We start from the raw sequence: 22,211 nt of genomic DNA, 5'->3' as shown, positions 1-22,211 counted from the left end.
ACAGACTCATGATGTATAACATATTGACACAAACCTTTTTGAGTCTAGAAACATCTTCTTCCAAAGTGTTTTTATCTTCCTTGGCCTTCAAGAGTTCTTTGGTCAGCTGGTCAAAGTTGGCTCTGGATATCCCGGGCGGGGAGGGGATGTGGTAGGCACCACTAGTTGATAAGCTTGCAATGGAGATCAGCGGGGAGCCAATGTCATAGCTCTTCGTATCGGAGAGATTGTTTTTGGTCCAGCTTATTGTGCTGAGATGCGTGTCAGTGAGGCCGTTAATGTTATCAAACGAGCTGAGATTGGGCGTTTTGGGGTGATGTTGTGTCAAGGAAGTTCTACCTCCTCCAGAAAGAGGCCGGGCGACATGACGCGTTTCAGCTTTATCTCCGAGACAAACCGAGCCTTCTATCTGTTGCTTCAGTTGACTTTTGGTGGATTCTTTGAACACCGATTGATGTCCAGGCTCAGGATTTATTCCATCACAAGACGCTTCTTCCGGCAAATGTCTCTCTTTCTGTTTTAAGGAGCCACAGTAAGTAGGACCTGCCCAGCTGTTATGGCGAACGTATGCAAGTGACGGCAGGGTCTGACTGTTATGTTTGTACTGTGTACTTAAGAGGTCAAGAAATGTCTGCAATGGAAGTGAAATCATTTCTTCGGTAGATGGAGGGAATGTAAAAATTGGCTGGTTTGGATAGACAGGAGTACATTTCGTACCTGAATCTGGATTGTCCAATAGTCTGTTCACTGGTTCTGTCAAATAATTCAAATTTCCAGGCGTTTGCAAAGTTACACTTGAAGCCTGTGAAGAGTCTGTCACCGCGGTTTGTTTTAAGTCTACCCTTATGTCTTCCTCCCTGTAATTGAATGGTTCCAATGACTGCCCCCAGTATGAAGGCGACTGCTGTAATGATTTCTCCTGGTCAAAATCTGAAGGTTGTAATGATTGCCCTTGATTAGAGAGTGAATGGAGAAGTGACTTCCCTTGACCTGAATCTGAATGTGGTAATGACTTCTCTTGACTTGGACCTGAACGCTGTAATGACTTCCCTTGATTAGAGAGTGAATGGAAAAGTGATTTCCCTTGACCTGAATCTGAATGTGGTAATGACTTCTCTTGGCTTGAATCTGAACGCTCTAATGACTTCCCTTGATTGGAGAGGGAATGGAGAAGTGACTTCCCTTGACCTGAATCTGAATGTGGTAATGACTTCTCTTGACTTGAATCTGAACGCTCTAATGACTTCCCTTGATTGGAGAGGGAATGGAGAAGTGACTTCCCCTGACCTGAATCTGAGTGTTGTAAGGATGGTTCTTGCCCAGACTCTGATCGTTCTACTGACCTCCCAAGACTCAAGTCTGAATGAGTCAATGATCTTTCTCGATCAGGCAATAAATTCTTCAGAGGGGAATCAGAATTCAGTAGAGAATCTCCTTGTCCTGAATCAGAATGCTGCAATGAGCTTTCCCTTGAATGGCCTGCACTATCAATGCTACTAAAGTCATTATCGGATAATTGCCACAGTTCTGCGTTCCCTTCAACAGTGCTCCCATCAATCTCTTGTTCCTTAGATTTTTTCAGCGTTGCCCTTCTTCGTTGCGTCAGACTCCCATCATGCATCTGACCAATGTCACTCCCCTTCCTGACCGCTTTGTTGTCCATTGTGGTCAAGGTTCAATAGCTCATCGTCAGAATTGTTGGCAGCATCACAGAACGAATGGTCTTCAAAAAATTTAAAAAACTGAAAGAAAAAAATATTAAAAAAAAAAAAACAACCATTTAATACAAATACAGAAGCAGTAAAATAAATAAATTATAGCTTTTATCTAGCAGTACTTTCATGCTTATAGCATGCTCAGAGGTCTATTTTTCAAAATCAGGACCCATATTTTCAGCGGCCCCAGAAAGTGAAAAAGCCACTATTAGTTTTGTGTAGTCTGTCTTTCTTTCCCGTTCTGGAGAAAAGATGTAAATTTAGTTTGGCTATGATGTTTACCTTCATCTTTATCATTACAACTGATGACTATAGAAGTATACTATATTAAACACACAGTAACAAATCATCTACAAGAGAAGTCAATATTTTATGTAATGACCGATTGACATTTTTGGAATCAATTGACATTTTGGGATCAATCTAAATTTTTTTGAATCAATTGACATTTTGGGATCAATCTAAATTTTTTTGAATCAATTGACAATTTGGGATCAATTAATATTTTGAGATCAATTAAAATTTTTGGGATCAACTGACATTTTAGGCATCAACTGACATTTTTGGGATCAACTGACTATTTGGAAACAATGGACATTTTGGGATCAACTGACTATTTGGAAACAATGGACATTTTGGGATCAACTGACTATTTGGAAACAATGGACATTTTTGGGATCAACTGACTATTTGGAAACAATGGACATTTTTGGGATCAACTGACTATTTGGAAACAATGGACATTTTGGGATCAACTGACTATTTGGAAACAATGGACATTTTGGGATCAACTGACTATTTGGAAACAATGGACATTTTGGGATCAACTGACTATTTGGAAACAATGGACATTTTTGGGATCAACTGACTATTTGGAAACAATGGACATTTTGGGATCAACTGACTATTTGGAAACAATGGACATTTTTGGGATCAACTGACTATTTGGAAACAATGGACATTTTGGGATCAACTGACTATTTGGAAACAATGGACATTTTTGGGATCAACTGACTATTTGGAAACAATGGACATTTTGGGATCAACTGACTATTTGGAAACAATGGACATTTTTGGGATCAACTGACTATTTGGAAACAATGGACATTTTGGGATCAACTGACTATTTGGAAACAATGGACATTTTGGGATCAACTGACTATTTGGAAACAATGGACATTTTGGGATCAACTGACTATTTGGAAACAATGGACATTTTGGGATCAACTGACTATTTGGAAACAATGGACATTTTGGGATCAACTGACTATTTGGAAACAATGGACATTTTGGGATCAACTGACTATTTGGAAACAATGGACATTTTGGGATCAACTGACTATTTGGAAACAATGGACATTTTTGGGATCAACTGACTATTTGGAAACAATGGACATTTTGGGATCAACTGACTATTTGGAAACAATGGACATTTTGGGATCAACTGACTATTTGGAAACAATGGACATTTTGGGATCAACTGACTATTTGGAAACAATGGACATTTTGGGATCAACTGACTATTTGGAAACAATGGACATTTTGGGATCAACTGACTATTTGGAAACAATGGACATTTTTGGGATCAACTGACTATTTGGAAACAATGGACATTTTGGGATCAACTGACTATTTGGAAACAATGGACATTTTGGGATCAACTGACTATTTGGAAACAATGGACATTTTGGGATCAACTGACTATTTGGAAACAATGGACATTTTGGGATCAACTGACTATTTGGAAACAATGGACATTTTGGGATCAACTGACTATTTGGAAACAATGGACATTTTGGGATCAACTGACTATTTGGAAACAATGGACATTTTGGGATCAACTGACTATTTGGAAACAATGGACATTTTGGGATCAACTGACTATTTGGAAACAATGGACATTTTGGGATCAACTGACTATTTGGAAACAATGGACATTTTGGGATCAACTGACTATTTGGAAACAATGGACATTTTGGGATCAACTGACTATTTGGAAACAATGGACATTTTGGGATCAACTGACTATTTGGAAACAATGGACATTTTTGGGATCAACTGACTATTTGGAAACAATGGACATTTTGGGATCAACTGACTATTTGGAAACAATGGACATTTTGGGATCAACTGACTATTTGGAAACAATGGACATTTTGGGATCAACTGACTATTTGGAAACAATGGACATTTTGGGATCAACTGACTATTTGGAAACAATGGACATTTTGGGATCAACTGACTATTTGGAAACAATGGACATTTTGGGATCAACTGACTATTTGGAAACAATGGACATTTTGGGATCAACTGACTATTTGGAAACAATGGACATTTTGGGATCAACTGACTATTTGGAAACAATGGACATTTTGGGATCAACTGACTATTTGGAAACAATGGACATTTTGGGATCAACTGACTATTTGGAAACAATGGACATTTTTGGGATCAACTGACTATTTGGAAACAATGGACATTTTGGGATCAACTGACTATTTGGAAACAATGGACATTTTGGGATCAACTGACTATTTGGAAACAATGGACATTTTGGGATCAACTGACTATTTGGAAACAATGGACATTTTGGGATCAACTGACTATTTGGAAACAATGGACATTTTGGGATCAACTGACTATTTGGAAACAATGGACATTTTGGGATCAACTGACTATTTGGAAACAATGGACATTTTGGGATCAACTGACTATTTGGAAACAATGGACATTTTGGGATCAACTGACTATTTGGAAACAATGGACATTTTGGGATCAACTGACTATTTGGAAACAATGGACATTTTGGGATCAACTGACTATTTGGAAACAATGGACATTTTGGGATCAACTGACTATTTGGAAACAATGGACATTTTGGGATCAACTAACATTTTGGGATCAATAGACATTTTAGGATCATTCAACATTTTGGGATCAATTTGAATTTTGGGATCATTTTAAATTTTTGGTATCAATTGATATTTTGGGATCAATTTAAATTTTTTGAATCAATTGACATTTTGGTATCAACTAACATTTTGGGATCAACTGACTATTTGGGAACAATTGACATTTCGGGATCAACTAACATTTTAGAATCAATCAACAATTGGGGATCAACTTTATTTTGGGATCAATTGATATTTTGAGATCAATTTAAATTTTTTGGGATCAACTAACATTTTAGAATCAATCAACAATTTGGGATCAATTTTATTTTGGGATCAAATGATATGTTGAGATCAATTTAAATTTTTGGGATCAACTGACATTTTAGGGATCAACTGACATTTTTGGGATCAACGTACATTTTGGGAACAATCAGCATAAGAAATAAACTTAAATCTAGAACTGATAGAGGTAATAAGCAATTCAATACCGGGAGAGTTGCGCTCAACTTTGACGGTGATAGTAATTTTAGCTTAAGTTGTCATGTCATTCGTACATCTACAATGATGAAATGCCCCTAGCACCTTTGTGAACACCCTTCTCTATTTCCCAAGAGGTCCCCGCTTTTAGTGAACTCAACTCTAGTTGTGAACTGATCATTCTAGATCTATATGTCCCGTCAGAGAGTCCTGCGCTCCAAGGTCCTACCTGTTCAAAACAGTTGTAGAACACTTTTTCCCGTTCCTTTCTGTCTGTTAGATTATCAAAGTGCCTGTATTTGGTAAAGGCGTTAGTGAGAACACTTTTTCCCGTTCTTTTCTGTCTGTTAGATTATCAAAGTGCCTGTATTTGGTAAAGGCGTTAGTGAAATGAAATGTATATTATTATATGAGTTGATTCGGGAGTCAAAGCAAACTTCGAGATGTGTAGGCTTTATTGTTCTTTTCTGCAGGTCCCAAGTCTAGTTAGAGTTCCGTAGCACGTGTCAACAAGTCGGCAAACATTCAAAGAACGAAAGTACGTCCCAAGTCCAACGACCTATTATATCGTTCAAATCTTGAACGTAGTCAGACATAATGTGTAAATAAGTCTCTAACCCCCTTCAAACTTTGAATTACAAAATCAGGTGATTACACACTTAGCGATCGAACTAGCTCGCGATCTTCAGACTGTGTTCAACATAAACAGGTTAGACGTACCAAAACTTTGGATTAATGACAATACCTGAGTGACTACGCTGGCCCATCTGCGACCTTCATATTTTGCCGCATCTAATGCACACAAAGCCTCCCCCCCCCGGTATCGACATTAAGTTCTATTTCGTCTTCTGTGCCTGTCTTCCCCCAAGGGCCTTTTCTTTGAGCCTCAAATGTGTGCATCGCGGCCCTCCTCTCCCACTGTCTCTTTCAGAGGCCCTCTGCTGAAAACTACTTTCCTCTAGTTGATCTTTATAACGGGGTGAGGGGGGTGCACCTCTGTTACTCCATCGTCCATTGCATTTGGCGTGCATTAGAATACAAATACATAAACATCCGTAGGCTGCTTGCTAACTGAAAACTCAGTGGAATAGATTAAGATCAGCCAAAAGTGACGAGTAAGTAAGTAATCAAGCTTCATGTGTGTCATTTACAAGAAAGCCTTTCATCGAAGTTTTGTTCTTTTGCTTTCCATGTTTCCGACGTTCCTTCAGATCCTAGTCCAAACCTTCCGCACGACGGGGATGGCGGCTGACAGGTTTCGAACCCGGGACCATCGATAGTCCAGAGCGCATACCGCACGACCAGACACTCATCCAAAATCAAACAAAGCAATCCAACATGAAGCGTCTGTTCTGGTTTGAGCCGAGTATTCCATTCATGAAGTCCATAGTTCTCCAAAAACGAAGAACTTACGAGTGTTTTGGAGTACGAGTACAAAGTTTTGGGCTCCGCGTGCACATAGCATTTGTTTTTTCAATTCCTACACTCGCTCACACTTTTGACATGTTTACAGTAAAAAAAATAAAATTGAATCATTTCTTTCGACAACTTTTTAATTTCCCTATCGAGTTGGCATATTCCGTACATCAATTCGTGTTATGAGACAACGCAGTGCATTAACGCATTTCAAAAATACCGCTTCATTAATGGTTGAATGAATTTTTAACACATTGACCGTATGTTGTATAGCCGGTTAGCTAATCGGGATAGAGCATCGTGCTAATGCGCGAAAGTCGTCTGTTCGATTCCCTTATTGGCCTTTTTTTTCTATTAATTTTTCACTGATATGAAATATGCATGTTTAGTAATAGTATACTATTTGAACATAAAGTGGGAAATAATTTGTGTTTTTTTTTTTTTTTAGATTATATCATTCTTGTTTCAGCATCACTTCAAGAAATGACTCTGGAGATGGCGTGTCCATGCTACAAGCCAAGAAATAATGAACTATGTTCAGATTTAACTCTTTCTCTCCTAACTGACGATACCAGCGTTGATTCCATCAGAATGTGGTAAATAATTACGGAGAGAAAGAGTTTAAAAAAAAAAAAAATTAACGTCTGCACATTTCTGAAAATCAAAGGGATACAACTCCTCAAAACCAACACATTTTAAGTCGGAAAAAAACAACAACAACAACCTAGATTGTAAGCATGTGCACTTCATGTACGGTAGTTGTTTGTAACTCATATCGAAACTGAAACTTCAAGACAGTCTTGGTTGATCTTGATTTATCTCTGGGATGTTATTGATTACCTAGCGCTGGGTGCAAGCTGTGGTACCTGGAAGGCTGGAATTTTTAATTCAAAGTTTGAACACGCTCGAAATCCAGGCAACACTAATATCGATGTTCCATTAGTTGGAAGTCTAGGTAGCACTAATATCGATGTTCCATTAGTAAGAAGTCTATGTAGCACTAATATCGATGTTCCATTGGTTGGAAGTCCAGGTAGCACTATTATCGATGTTCCATTAGTTGTAAGTCTACGTAGCACTATTATCGATGTTCCATTAGTTGGAAGTCTAGGTAGCACTAATATCGATGTTCCATTGGTTGGAAGTCCAGGTAGCACTAATATCGATGTTCCATTGGTTGGAAGTCTAGGTAGCACTAATATCGATGTTCCATTGGTTGGAAGTCTAGGTAGCACTAATATCGATGTTCCATTAGTTGGAAGTCCAGGTAGCACTAATATCGATGTTCCATTAGTTGGAAGTCTAGGTAGCACTAATATCGATGTTCCATTAGTTGGAAGTCTAGGTAGCACTAATATCGATGTTCCATTAGTTGGAAGTCCATGTAGCACTAATATCAATGTTCCATTAGCTGGAAGTCCAGGTAGCACTAATATCGATGTTCCATTAGTTGGAAGTCCATGTAGTACTAATATCGATGTTCCATTAGCTGGAAGTCCAGGTAGCACTAATAACGATGTTCCGTTTGTTGGAAGTCTACGTAGCACTAATATCGATGTTCCATTAGCTGGAAGTCCAGGTAGCACTAATATCGATGTTCCATTAGTTGGAAGTCCAGGTAGCACTAATATCGATGTTCCATTAGTTGGAAGTCCAGGTAGCACTAATATCGATGTTCCATTAGTTGGAAGTCCATGTAGCACTAATGTCGATGTTCCATTAGCTGGAAGTCCAGGTAGCACTAATATCGATGTTCCATTAGTTGGAAGTCCAGGTAGCACTAATATCGATGTTCCATTAGCTGGAAGTCCAGGTAGCACCAATATCGATGTTCCATTAGCTGGAAGTCCAGGTAGCACTATTATCGATGTTCCATTAGCTGGAAGTCCAGGTAGCACTAATATCGATGTTCCATTAGCTGGAAGTCTATGTAGCACTAATATCGATGTTCCATTAGCTGGAAGTCTAGGTAGCACTAATATCGATGTTCCATTTGTTGGAAGTCCATGTAGCACTAATATCGATTTTCCATTAGTTGGAAGTGCAAGTAGCACTAATATCAATTTTCCATTAGTTGGAAGTCCAGGTAGCACTAATATCGATGTTCCATTAGTTGGAAGCCCAGGTAGCACTAATATCGATGTTCCATTAGTTAGAAGTCCAGGTAGCACTAATATCGATGTTCCATTAGTTAGAAGTCCAGGCAGCACTAATATCGATGTTCCATTAGTTGGAAGTCTAGGTAGCACTAATATCGATGTTACATTAGTTGGAAGTCTAGGTAGCACTAATATCGATGTTCCATTGGTTGGAAGTCCAGGTAGCACTAATATCGATGTTCCATTAGCTGGAAGTCCAGGTAGCACTAATATCGATGTTCCATTAGTTGGTTATGGGGCGTAGTGGCTGTGTGATAAGCACTTAGCTTCCGAACCGAGTCGTCTCGGGGTTTCCAAATTGAAGACTGGGATTTATAGAACTGTAGTCAACATTGCTTGTGCTGGCCACATGACACCCTCATTAACCGCTGGCCATAGAAACAAACGAGCTTTACATCATCTGCCCCGAGTGGGGTTACTTTTCTTACTTTTATTTGTTGGGGAAAAAAAAGTGTTTCGTCATTGTACTGGCCCAGCCAACACTCTCGTCAAGGAATATCCACAGAAATGATTACAGTTTAGTTCTCAACTCTCCAATTCCTTACAAATACTCACAATACTAAGATACCACCAATCTAAATAATAATACAACTACATGTTTACTATTGTATACAACTCAACAGAAGATTTGTTTTTCTGGTTCAAACTATTGCTCGATTTATTTGTCACAAAAGCACAAGTCACACAGGCCCACGCAGCCACACATGGTCTACTTAAGACACAAAGGCCTTACATAGGTCTCAATGGCATTCCCATAAGCCAATACACTGACCCACATAGAAGTCTGACCTACATACAATCTAACCACAGTGACGTAAAAGTCAGCCCCGCTGAATCAATTTTTTAAAAAAATTACCAATTCGTCAATTAATTATTGGTAATTAATTATTTTGTCTGATACCCGGTATCGAAAACGGAAAATAGATTCTTACATTGTTGAATATATAGTTGTAACTGTGGAGTTCTTCACCATATATATATATATATATATATATATATAAGCTTTTTTTTCTTTCTAAAACTATTTTTGTTTTATTTTGCTGCTTTATCAATGGCGTTACTCTAATCAAATGTGAATATTCGTTGTTTTTTTAATAATCTCGAGGATATTTTGTGTCTGTTCTAGTTTCTCTTGTTCTGGAGTTGTTTCCAGCCATAAACACACTTCCTTGGAATATTCCAGTGTCACTGTAACCAATCAAGAAAGTATCCGGATCCCCCCTCCTCTTCCCAGGTAAATCAGGAGAGGGGGGGAAAAAGTTTCCTGAATTTGGTTTGGTTGTTATAGTGTTACCTGAAAGTAACTCAAGCCAACGTTTATAGACTCCAGAATGGGGCTATGCACGCTGTATGGTATGCCAGGTAAGTACTTGGTACGAACTCATGTGCCAGGCGTGGCGAAATGTATTCAACCGAGACTGACGTCATTCCTTTTTTTGCGTTCACCAGTTATCAGCTGGAGTCAACTTGAAATATCATTTCCAGGTCGCAGGTCAATAATAGTCAAAGAAAATGTAGGCCTACTAAATAGGGGGGAAAAAAGCTTGCCGGGGGGGGGGGCGGAGATTTAATGAAAAGTATTTTAGAATAGCGGGGAGAGATCTGAAAGAGAGCGAGAAAAGAACTACAAACAGAATGCGAAAAAATAAAAGAGTGACGGAGAAAATGGGGAGCATGAGACTGAACGAGACCTATCGTTGTAAAAGGCTTTAACTCTTTCTCTCCGAACTGACGATACCAGCGTTGATTCCATCAGAATGCGGTAAATAATTACGGAGAGAAAGAGTTAGCACTCACCCTGCGACGTCGCAACCAAATAGCTCGTTGCCACGCCGTACAGACCTATAACGAGGCGACGTGGTCTCCACAGACCTATAACGAGGCGACGTGGTCTCCACAGACCTATAACGAGGCGACGTGGTCTCCACAGACCTATAACGAGGCGACGTGGTCTCCACAGACCTATAACGAGGCGACGTGGTCTCCACAGACCTATAACGAGGCGACGTGGTCTCCACAGACCTATAACGAGGCGACGTGGTCTCCACAGACCTATAACGAGGCGACGTGGTCTCCACAGACCTATAACGAGGCGACGTGGTCTCCACAGCCCACAGGTTGCAACGTTGCGGGTCAGTGTTTAGGCCTTCCAAGACGACTGGTCTCGGGCAGAGGGGAAAGAAGTGGAGAGACGAGAGACCATTGATTATCTTTCCGCTCAGCACAAACTGGGTTGCTTTTGGACACCTGCTACTCGCCACCCCCCTTTCTCCCCCCCCCCCCTTTCCGTCTCATCAAGCCCAGCCCCAAAGCCTTAAAGTCAGCAACATGTGCAACGCAGACGTCGTGAAATAGTCACACTTACTTTTTTTTTTTTTTTTCATTTTTTTTTTCAAAAAGAATTAATAGTAGACGCGGTGGCTGAGTGGTAAAGAGCTTAGATTCCGAACAGGGGACCCGGGTTCGAATCCTGTTGAAGACTGGGATTTTTTTACTTTCGGGATCTTTAGGTCGCTTCTGAGTCCACCCAGCTCTAATGGGTACCTGACATTAGTTGGGTAAAAGTAAAAGGCGGTTAGCCGTTATGCTGGCCACATGACACCCTCGTTAACCGCGGGCCACAGAACCAGATGACCTTTACATCATCTGCCACATAGATCACAAGGTCCGAAAGGGGAACTTTACTTTTACTTTTCTTAGAATGACTAACTTGTATAGTGCTTAACTGTTGCAATAATTACTAACGAGACTAACCAAAAAAATAGAAAACTGTGATTCAATAGTCATGGGGCCACTATTAATATTCTTGACTGAAAAAAATAAATTAAAACAACAGAAGAACAAGCACTGCTGTCAAATGTCTAAGTAATGGTTAGAATATAAAATAAAGGCAAAACACTGCAACGTTAAGAATAGGAACAAAAAATAAAATAAACAGCCCAGCCGCGTGACGTCATTGGCCATGTTTACATCCTGAGCCTTTGACATAAATTACGACTTCGTTGAGAGACATGCGCAGTCAGAAGCATAAGGTATCTAGGAGCACGGTCCAATTTAAATTTTAATTGACAGAAGAAAGAAGAATGTTACAAGTAAATTGACATGAAGATTATTTCTTTGTTCCCCGCTTGTAGACCGAGAAGACTCCCCCATGGAGTAATTATCTAAAGTGCGACATTGGTTCAGATTTTGTGCGAAAGTTTTGTGCGGCCCGCCTTGGCGTTTTTTTCTTTTAAATTAGAGTGGCCCACCAAGCCAATAAGGTTCCGGACCCCCCCTGCCCTGTTTAAAATATCCTCAATCTCAATCCAATGAAATATATATGTTTGTGGTGAGCTTTATTTACACCAAACACACTTGTAGTCAATCATTTCAGTAGTAAAACAAGGTTGACTGCCCAAAAAGCTACGAAGATTAAGTAAAGCACAACGGGCAAAGAGTAATGACTTTACGAACCAACGACTGTACTGACCTCTGACCTCGAGTGCCTCGCTTTCTTATATTAGTCTTCCAAAAAGACTTTCCTAGTCCATTATGTTTAAGTAATCTCTTAATAGAACTTTCTCGTTTTCCGTGACCAGCTTATTGGTTTACGAAGCTCTCAATTGAATGACTTCCCGACTCTTCGATTGAGCCTTGCACGTACACAGATCGATCCACATCTCGACTCATGTCAAGTACTGTACACACTAGCTCATGTCAAGTGGTAGTGCTACCCAGACTAGATCATGTCAAGTGGTAGTGCTATCCAGACTAGATCATGTCAAGTACTATCCAGACTAGATCCTGATAAGTACTATTCAGACTAGATCATGTCAAGTACTATCCAGACTAGATCATGTCAAGTAAGGCCTACTATCCAGACTAGATCATGTCAAGTACTATCCAGACTAGCTCATGTCAGGTGGTAGTACTATCCAGACTAGCTCATGTCAAGTGGTAGTGCTATCCAAACTAGATCATGTCAAGTATAGTACTATCCAAACTAGATCATGTCAAGTACTATCCAGACTAGCTCATGTCAAGTGGTAGTACTATCCAGACTAGATCATGTCAAGTGGTAGTACTATCCAGACTAGCTCATGTCAAGTGGTAGTACTATCCAGACTAGCTCATGTCAAGTGGTAGTGCTATCCAAACTAGATCATGTCAAGTACTATCCAGACTAGATCATGTCAGTACTATCCCGACTAGATCATGTCAAGTACTATCCAGACTAGATCATGTCAAGTAAGGCCTACTATCCAGACTAGATCATGTCAAGTACTATCCAGACTAGATCATGTCAAGTATAGTGCTATCCAAACTAGATCATGTCAAGTACTATCCAGACTAGATCATGTCAGTACTATCCCGACTAGATCATGTCAAGTACTATCCAGACTAGATCATGTCAAGTAAGGCCTACTATCCAGACTAGATCATGTTAAGTAAGGCCTACTATCCAGACTAGATCATGTCAAGTAAGGCCTAATATCCAGACTAGATCCTGTTAAGTACTATTCAGACTTGATCATGTCAAGTACTATCCAGACTAGATCATGTCAAGTAAGGCCTACTATCCAGACTAGATCATGTCAAGTAAGGCCTACTATCCAGACTAGATCATGTCAAGTAAGGCCTACTATCCAGACTAGATCATGTCAAGTAAGGCCTACTATCCAGACTAGATCCTGTTAAGTACTATTCAGACTTGATCATGTCAAGTACTATCCAGACTAGATCATGTCAAGTAAGGCCTACTATCCAGACTAGATCATGTCAAGTAAGGCCTACTATCCAGACTATATCCTGTTAAGTACTATTCAGACTTGATCATGTCAAGTACTATCCAGACTAGATCATGTCAAGTAAGGCCTACTATCCAGACTAGATCATGTCAAGTAAGGCCTACTATCCAGACTAGATCATGTCAAGTAAGGCCTACTATCCAGACTAGATCATGTCAAGTAAGGCCTACTATCCAGACTAGATCCTGTTAAGTACTATTCAGACTTGATCATGTCAAGTACTATCCAGACTAGATCATGTCAAGTAAGGCCTACTATCCAGACTATATCCTGTTAAGTACTATTCAGACTTGATCATGTCAAGTACTATCCAGACTAGATCATGTCAAGTAAGGCCTACTATCCAGACTAGATCATGTTAAGTACTATCCAGACTAGATCATGTTAAGTACTATCCAGACTAGATCATGTTAAGTACTATTCAGACTTGATCATGTCAAGTACTATCCAGACTAGATCATGTTAAGTACTATTCAGACTTGATCAAGTCAAGTACTATCCAGACTAGATCATGTCAAGTACTATCCAGTCAGACTAGATCATGTCAAGTACTATCCAGACTAGATCATGTCAAGTACTATCCAGTCAGACTAGATCATGTCAAGTACTATCCAGTCAGACTAGATCATGTCAAGTACTATCCAGACAACAGCACTGTAGACTTTCAGTGTTGTAGATATGACGTGAGCAAGAAAGCGCTCTCATGGGGGGGGGTCAATACAAGCGTTACAAAGACATCCTAAAGAGCTCCCTCGATAACAGTGATACTGACATTCACGGCTGGGATCGCTCCTCGTGTTCTGTAGCTGTGAATGCGGGAGTCTCGAGATGCGAGGCAAGGAGAGCGACCAGCGTTGAAAGAACGCAGAGCCAATAAAAGACTCAAGAGAAGAAGCAGGCTTATCTGCAGTAGACCCAGCTTACCCATGGGGCTGGCTTTTTTAAATCGAGGATGGGACTTCATAGCCACCTTCGACTTCATAGGAAATAAGACACGTGCTCATCTTCGACCACAAAGAAGGAGCTGTATATCCAGACTAGAGCATGCCATGTGCTATCCACAATAGATTATCTAAAGTGCTATCCCCACTAGATCATGTCAAGTGTTATCCACACTGGATTACGACAAGTGTTATCCACACTGGATTACGACAAGTGTTATCCCCACTAGATCATGCCAAGTGTTATCCACACTGGATTACGACAAGTGTTATCCACACTGGATCATGTCAAGTGCTATCCAGAGTGGATCATATCAAGAGCTATCCACTCCGCTTCGTGTCAAGTGTTGTCTACAATAATGCCTGTGTTGTCTTGTGGCTTGCACATTGAGAAACTGATTTCATTCCCAGGGTGCAAAAAGTGTGTTGTAAAAACGTATAATTTTTTTTTTTAATTGTCCGCTCCAATGGAGTGACATGATTTTAAGCACAAATTACATAACGAAACCAAACCAGGAAGTAGTGTGTTACCAGACTGAATATTACCACGCTGTGCAGGGGACATGCGCACTACTATGACAATGCGCGCAGCCCCCCCCCCCAAACCAAAAAAAAAATACACAGAGACTATTTTGGTATAGGGTCGAAACTCGAGATGATATTAAAATAGACACCACTGGTATCTACAGCATTAATGGACATCCCCTGCAACATACATAATCAAAGGTGTACCACAACAAGCTTGGTGGAGACGCTAAGACGTGTGCAAGTACGGTTAAGCTTTCATGTGGCCCAAGCCACCGCCGCCTTCGCCAGACAGTGAACAAGAGTTATGAAGAGAATGTACCTGAGCCTCACAAATAAAACTGATGGTCTACCGAGAAACGATTCAACCTTCTGTCATGTTACTCAGCAGCAGTTCTCAACCTTTTAAGCTCGGCGGACCCCCCCCCCATTCTGCCGCGATCACCCCCTCCCACACACACATACAGCAATAGAAGAATAGACAATAACAATCCTTTTTTTTTTTTCGATGGTCTTTGGCGACCCCTGGCAAATCGTCAATCGACCCCCCAAGGGGGTCGCGACCCACAGGTTGAGAACCCCTGTGTTACTGTGATCGGCCTTGATCTTGGTGGGTTGTATGATGGCTCTCTGACTTGGACAGATTACTCAGAAGATATTGGAGTTTCTTGTACGGGTGTATTAGATACGTTTATACTACTTATGAACAAGACCTACACATGAACAAGGCGTAAGGGCTAAGTCCAGACCGTTTTGATACTTTCAAGTTTAATGCATAAAGGCCACAATCGAGGACCCGTAATAAGATGTTGTCACCTTGAAGTCCTAACACCAACTGACAATAAAAAAAAAACACTAAAACCCACTAATCCGTGACTTCACCAAATGCCGCGTTCAAAGTCCGTCAACTATGGTACGTCTCTATACTAAGTGTCTTAACACTACACAAAAACTAAAAGCTGAAATGATTTCACTCTATACAAATTTCAGCAAGTGAATGGACCTCAATTCACCAACCGTAAATAAACACATATAGCCACGTCATGATATTGATAAAACAATGGAAAAATACGTATCGCGTGACGGCCTTTATGGATTACATAATTTGTATAGAAGATATATAGAATCAACTGGATAAATGTTGCTTGTTTACGATTGGTGAATGAGGTCCAGTGGCAAAGTTGGCGTGTAGCATGAGCAGATCCAAACACTGTAGAAAAGATAATGTTGTTTTGGCTTGATACGTTGCTCACGCGTATCTCTATTAAAATTCAATATAGCTAGCCTACGTCTTCTGTTTCTCTAATTAGCCTATATTGAACACATTTGTTGCTTTGCAAGATGGGGAAGTGCTGGATATGAGCTAGGTATAAACAAAGAGCTTTCAATAACTGAACTGTACACAACATCAAGAGTCATACTATATTAATAGCAATGGATTAAGAGTATTGGTTCTCAAACAGTAGTGCTGCTACTGCATGTAGTGCGAACCACAGACAACCTGACAAGGTTTTGGGAAGAATAAAAAAGGGTGGGTGCAAAGCTGGTAGGACCTTTTACATATTATGTAAACTGTTTTGGGAAGAGGCATCTGCAACAATAACTATTTGAAGAAGACATTTTAAAACATCTCTGTTAGTGTGATTTTTTTTTTACTCTATATTTAAAAGGGTTGAATTTCTCCTGACTATTGTACATTGTTTATGTTGATGACTTTTTGTTTGCCAACTAAGGGGGACTTGAAAGGACTTTTTCAATACAGGAAAGAAATTTCAAAATTGAGGAAGCATTAGACTTTCACTCTATGACTATAATGACAAAATCAAATAAAACCATAAATAATATAACATCTTATATTATAAAACACAGACATTACTTCAAAAAAGAAGATTTTTACATACTAAGCGTATCCCTTAGTTCATCTAGTCATGCATGTTAATCAATGACTTAAACCGAGACCAATGGTCATAGAAGGCCTCAGCACTGACCTGCAACATTACAACCTGTGGGCAGTTTAGACCAATACCTTGTAGCCACATCGTACAGGTTGACTTTGCAGGTCAGTGTTGAGGCATACTAAAATGATTAGTCTCGCTTAAACGACTATAGTCACTATATTAGTATACAGATCTACTATAATAAGCAGATTAACCATGATCTATTCTACTTATAAAGGACAAAGATGGCTGCCTGGTCGTGCGGTTTGCGCACTGGACTGTCATTTGGATTTATTGATGGTCTCGGGTTCAAACCCTGCCTGAGCCCATCCTCCGACGTTCTGCGGGAGGTTTGGACTAAAAAGTAACTCTGAAGGTACATCCGAAACATGTAAAACAAACATTTTATATAGTAGATGTCACTCAAATCTAGTGACTAGTCACCTAGTGTCTACACACTGTGACTAATAAGTCAGCAATAGTCTAGATTCTAGATCTACAGAATAATTGTATAATCTAGCCTAATCTAGGCCTAGGGCCTCGGTCAATCTAATTAAACTATAAAATCTAAAAAAGAATATTAAAGTTACAAACTAGATCTACTTCTAAATTGTATACATTATCAAAATTAATTTAACATGACATATAATTTTTAAATAATTAAATCAATCTTGATCTAGATCTATAATAATAATCTTAGATCAAATAAAAAGTTAATTCTAGTCACGTATTATTCTCTATTATCTCTAGACTATAACTATAAAAGTATAATCATAGTGAGTACAGAGTAGACTAGATTTCTATATTTATAATATAGACTCTAATATTACTGTTACTCTTCTCCATCAGCCACTGCATTGGTGTGTATAACTATAACTGTATATATATAATATATTATAGATCTAGTATTCATACATTCATACTCATAGTAGACTATTAATCACTTGTCTTATAACTTATATCTAGATCTAGATTATTCTAGATAGTTACTAGACTCTATAAAAAGTCTAGAGTACATCGTCAATAATCATTAATATAATATATAATATACTATAGATTCTAATGATTATCTTATTTAGTTATTACTTATACTTATCTTATTATTAGAATATAATATATTAAATATATAGATCTAGAACTTATAAGTGATTATCTACGACATAAGACATGATAAGATGATAAGTTAATAACTTAATAAGTCTACTAGACTAGTACTAGATCTAGCTAGATCTACGTAGACGGTAGTCACGTAGTCGAAGACATGTCATGCCTTATTAGAGTTATTATTATAGTAAATTATACTATGTAGTCTAAATATTACTATTACCTTTGGCTTTTAGATATCTGCAAGTTAGAGTTTACACACGAGTGCAATGATGTAATCAAAATTTAAAGATCTATCTAATACCACTGGGGATCTATTTAAATAACCTACACTAGGCAAGCTAATCCTAACTATTGATTGTATTGTTTATCCGTGGTCCCATACTTGCAATTGCATATATCGTTTACTTTGCACTGCTTTTTGACCTACATTTGCTCGGATAATCTGTAAATAGACCAATCGAAAGCAATCGGACTTGTCTTTCCTGGAAACCGAAAAGAGACTTGTTCAAAATATCCAGGCCACTCCGAATTTAATCTTGAGTTGAAATCTCTTTATAATAACTCCATTAGACTCCATATATTCTAAATTTACCTCCAAAAAACGAAAGAAAAAGTGAAAATTATAGATTTGTTACTATTAACTAAAGAGTGAAATTTATAACAAACGAGTATTCACATTTAATTACTTTAGTAAAATCGTTAATTTTTTAAAGACCCTATAGTGCCTTTAGTCAGAAGACTAAAAAGTATGTAGCAATTATAAAGACTTCTACAGCATATGGTATGCAAGTAAATGCCAAAAAAAAATCATATTATGTCCAAAAGCCAACCGGCTTTAAAAGGGGCATCAGCATTAGAGGTGAAGTTTTATGTTATACCTCCGAGCTATCGTCTCCGATGAGGGAACCAAACCTGAATTAATGGCTGCAATTGCACAGTTCACGGCAGCACTTGGGAAAAGGCAAATGCATAGCCCTCGACACCAAAGTCAGACTGATAAGCTCCCTGGTCATTCTTATATTGTTGCGAGCAGGGGCGGACTGGGTGTCAATATCGGCCCGGGCATTTCTATAAAATTCGGCCCACAAATTCTCTATCATGTGATGGACATCCATTTCTAGGTGTATTGGTCCTTAAAAATCATTGTTAAGTTTGATAATGTATCGATATGCATGCATACAGTGAACTCTATATCTTAATACGCAATATAGAGTCTTTTTAAATCAGCAATTATGTAGGTCCTAAAAAGACGAAGCCTACTAGTAGCACTGTCTACATTCTACATTTTATTTTCGGAAAATGTGTTTGATTAAAATAGTATTACACTGCAATGTCTGTGGAAGATTTTTTTTTTTAAACACGACGCTCAAAGGGCCTTTTATAAAAATAATGATAATAACATAATAAGAATATTATAAAACCTTTAACAACTTGATATGTGCCATAGTGACTTCGATCAGGCCATTTCGGTGGCCCTACCGGCCCATTTGGGTACCGGCCCACCGGGCATTTGCCCAAATGCCCATATAGCCAGTCCGCCCCTGGTTGCGAGTCTTGGACGCTGATTACAGAGCTAGAGAATACAGGATCCTAGCAATGGGCTGGAGATGCTACAGAAGGATCCTAGGTATCATATTTAAATATTGCATCGCAAACGAAGATATTAGAGACATGTTTACTACAAAGATAGGACCCTCCGATGACCTGCTAATTATTGTAAAAAAAAACAACACAAACTAAAACTATATGGCCATATTACAAGGTCTTCGGGGCTCGCAAATACCATCCTTCAAAGAACCGTACCAGAAAAAAAGAAGAAGAGGCAGACCGAGAAAACGTTGATGAGACAACATAAAAGAGTGAACGGGCCTGCCTTAGAAAGAGGGTCTATCTAATGCAAATCTTGTGTGGTGCCCCCAACGGTTCAACAGACTAAAAATACAAAAACAAAACTAATAAAATACTCAGAAAGACACAACGATAATAGCATATTTCTTGTAAAATGTTTTACTTATTTCGGATGTTCCTTCAGAGTTGAAGATAATTACTTCCTAGTCCAAACCTCCCGCAGGACGGCGGGGGATGGGAGCGGGCAGGGTTTGAACCCGGGACCATCGATAAGTCCGAACGACAGTCCAGCGCGCAAACCGCACGACCAGGCAGCCATATGCTAGGACAAATTTGTACAAATGCTCCTTCTTCCCTGCTAGTGCTATTAGAGCATGGAATGGGTTGCCTGAATCAACTAGAAACCCGACTTGATAGATTTTATTATTTAATTAATAATTAATAAACATATCAATTAGCTATTATTTATTCATCATGACAAAAACGAAGGCTACTTATAGCCCTATATAATAGATTGGATATGAAATCTAAACCCGACCTTCTTAAGACTGTCCGAAATAATAAAGCAATTTAAAAAAAAAAAATACATGTTTTAAATGTCTAAATATAATTGCATTGCAAGTATTTCAAAAAAAAAAAAATAATAATAATAAAATGAACACTAAGCTATCCAAGATTTCCTGGTGTGTATTTTGTTTTCTAAGTGTATTAAAATTATGGAGAACTTGCCACGATTTCTCAGTGTAAACAATATCAAATTTACACTTTAATCTCCATGAATTTAATGTAATGTTGAAAAAAATTAACGCAAAGAATCCTAGTGGTATAATTCAAGTCGTTTTCAGCGTCTACTTCTTCATTCTTTGATATTGTATTATATTTCCATTATGGTCGGTAGCACACTTCACCCCTCCACCCTGGTCAGTGCTATAGTCCCCTCCCCAACCCACAAAATCGGTGAACATACTAAAAGGGGGTGGGAAATAATCTAAAAATAGGTTGAAATATAAATAATTAGTATATATATATATAAGTGATAAATTCGTATACACCATGAGTGAACACGTTGTTTTTTTTTAATGCATTTAAAAGCGATCGCGGTAACATTCATTCAGATACTCATTTCTTTCTATCCTTTCCTTTACCAACTAGTGCAAAGTATTAGGATCGTTGCGCATTATTGTTAGTCGAGAGCTATTCAAAAGTTAATAACATGACTGATCCAAACTAACTGATACGAATACACGTAATACAATCTTTGTTTGTTTTTTATATTATTTTTTTCTTGCTACAAAGCGTATATCAACTCACGTTGTCTGCCTGTCAGTGGTAAAACGTTTTGTACACGATATCTCTCCCACACCCATTCTAGGATCAAGTTGAAACTTTGCCACATTATTCACTAATCATTGTATAGAACAGTGGTCTTCAACCTTTTTTGGCCTGCCGCCCCCTTTTCCAATGTTTTCTTTAAAAAAATCCGCCACCGCCCCCCTCTAAGAAAAACAGTTATGAAGAAGCGCAAGAAAGCAAATTTGAACAAAATATCATCTATTTATTAATTTTTATGCTGTCAATAACAGTTATCCCGCTTGGAAGACGACCGCATGCCAAAGGCGATTGTTGTGAACTCCTTGGCCTATGACTGACGAGCTTTGAGGTGCCTCTCTCCCCCGTGAGCGCTATAAAGATTTATTCAGGCGCCATTTTGCTCTCACTGGCATAGAGGAAAGTACCTGGCAGCAGATAGCCTCTGACAAAAACAGTTCGAGAGCTCTTACAAAAACTGCTGGAGAAACATTTGATACTCAAAGAAAAGCCCGCATATAACGGCTTTGTCTGCATAAAATTCGAGAAAATATGTAGGTTGCAGTTTGGTTTGCGTAGTTATGTGAAACACTGGACTCAGCCGTAATCTTCGGAATGAAAGGCAAAAACAGCCAATATTATCATTATGCAAAAATTATGTCAAATAATTTGCAGTGATTACACACAAAAATTAATTGTAAAAGACTTTCTTTCAAATCCTAAGAATATTTGGGCCTACTGTTTTTAGGTTTAATTGTCAATTTATTTTTATTTTTTAATAAAAATATTACTATTGCTGAATTCACTACAAAATGAAATCAAGCTAATGGTAACCTTGTGCCTCCTTCAGTTTGACAATATTAGAAATTTCAAGCTTTAAATTAGCCAAGGCAAGGCGAAGGTCTCCTCTAGTGGGTACATCCAGTCTATTTCTTTGCTTATTTATTAACTTTGTTTCGCACTAAATCTAGGTTACCCATGTATGTTTACTGAAAAGATAAAACATCATTCCAATTTCGACCACAGTTTTGGAATTTTACTGAAACATTTCAATGCAGACGCATCTCTGTTGTGCCTCCAGGGGCGTAGCTAGG

The 22,211-nt window shown here is 38.7% G+C and overlaps 1 protein-coding gene across 2 annotated transcripts in view; it reads right to left on the bottom strand.

The window, feature by feature from the left end:
- LOC106075898 (uncharacterized) overlaps positions 1 to 18,356 on the bottom strand; it is a 33,497-nt gene extending 15,141 nt beyond the window's left edge. Inside the window, exons 1-2 of one of the 2 annotated variants that reach the window (XM_056018691.1) lie at positions 18,182 to 18,356; positions 35 to 1,742 (exon numbers count right to left, since the gene is read on the bottom strand). In XM_056018691.1, coding sequence (XP_055874666.1) covers positions 35 to 1,663 — 1,629 coding nt within the window. In that variant the 5' untranslated portion in view covers positions 1,664 to 1,742; positions 18,182 to 18,356. The remainder of the gene's footprint in view (positions 1 to 34; positions 1,743 to 18,181) is intronic. The other variant, XM_056018690.1, reaches the window with a different exon arrangement.
- Between the last annotated feature and the right edge of the window lie 3,855 nt (positions 18,357 to 22,211).

This window comes from Biomphalaria glabrata, chromosome 2 (genome assembly GCF_947242115.1).
Source record: "Biomphalaria glabrata chromosome 2, xgBioGlab47.1, whole genome shotgun sequence".
NCBI lineage: Eukaryota > Metazoa > Mollusca > Gastropoda > Planorbidae > Biomphalaria > Biomphalaria glabrata.
The sequence above is the reverse complement of the archived record's forward strand: the minus strand, read 5'-3'. Positions and strand labels throughout refer to the sequence as shown.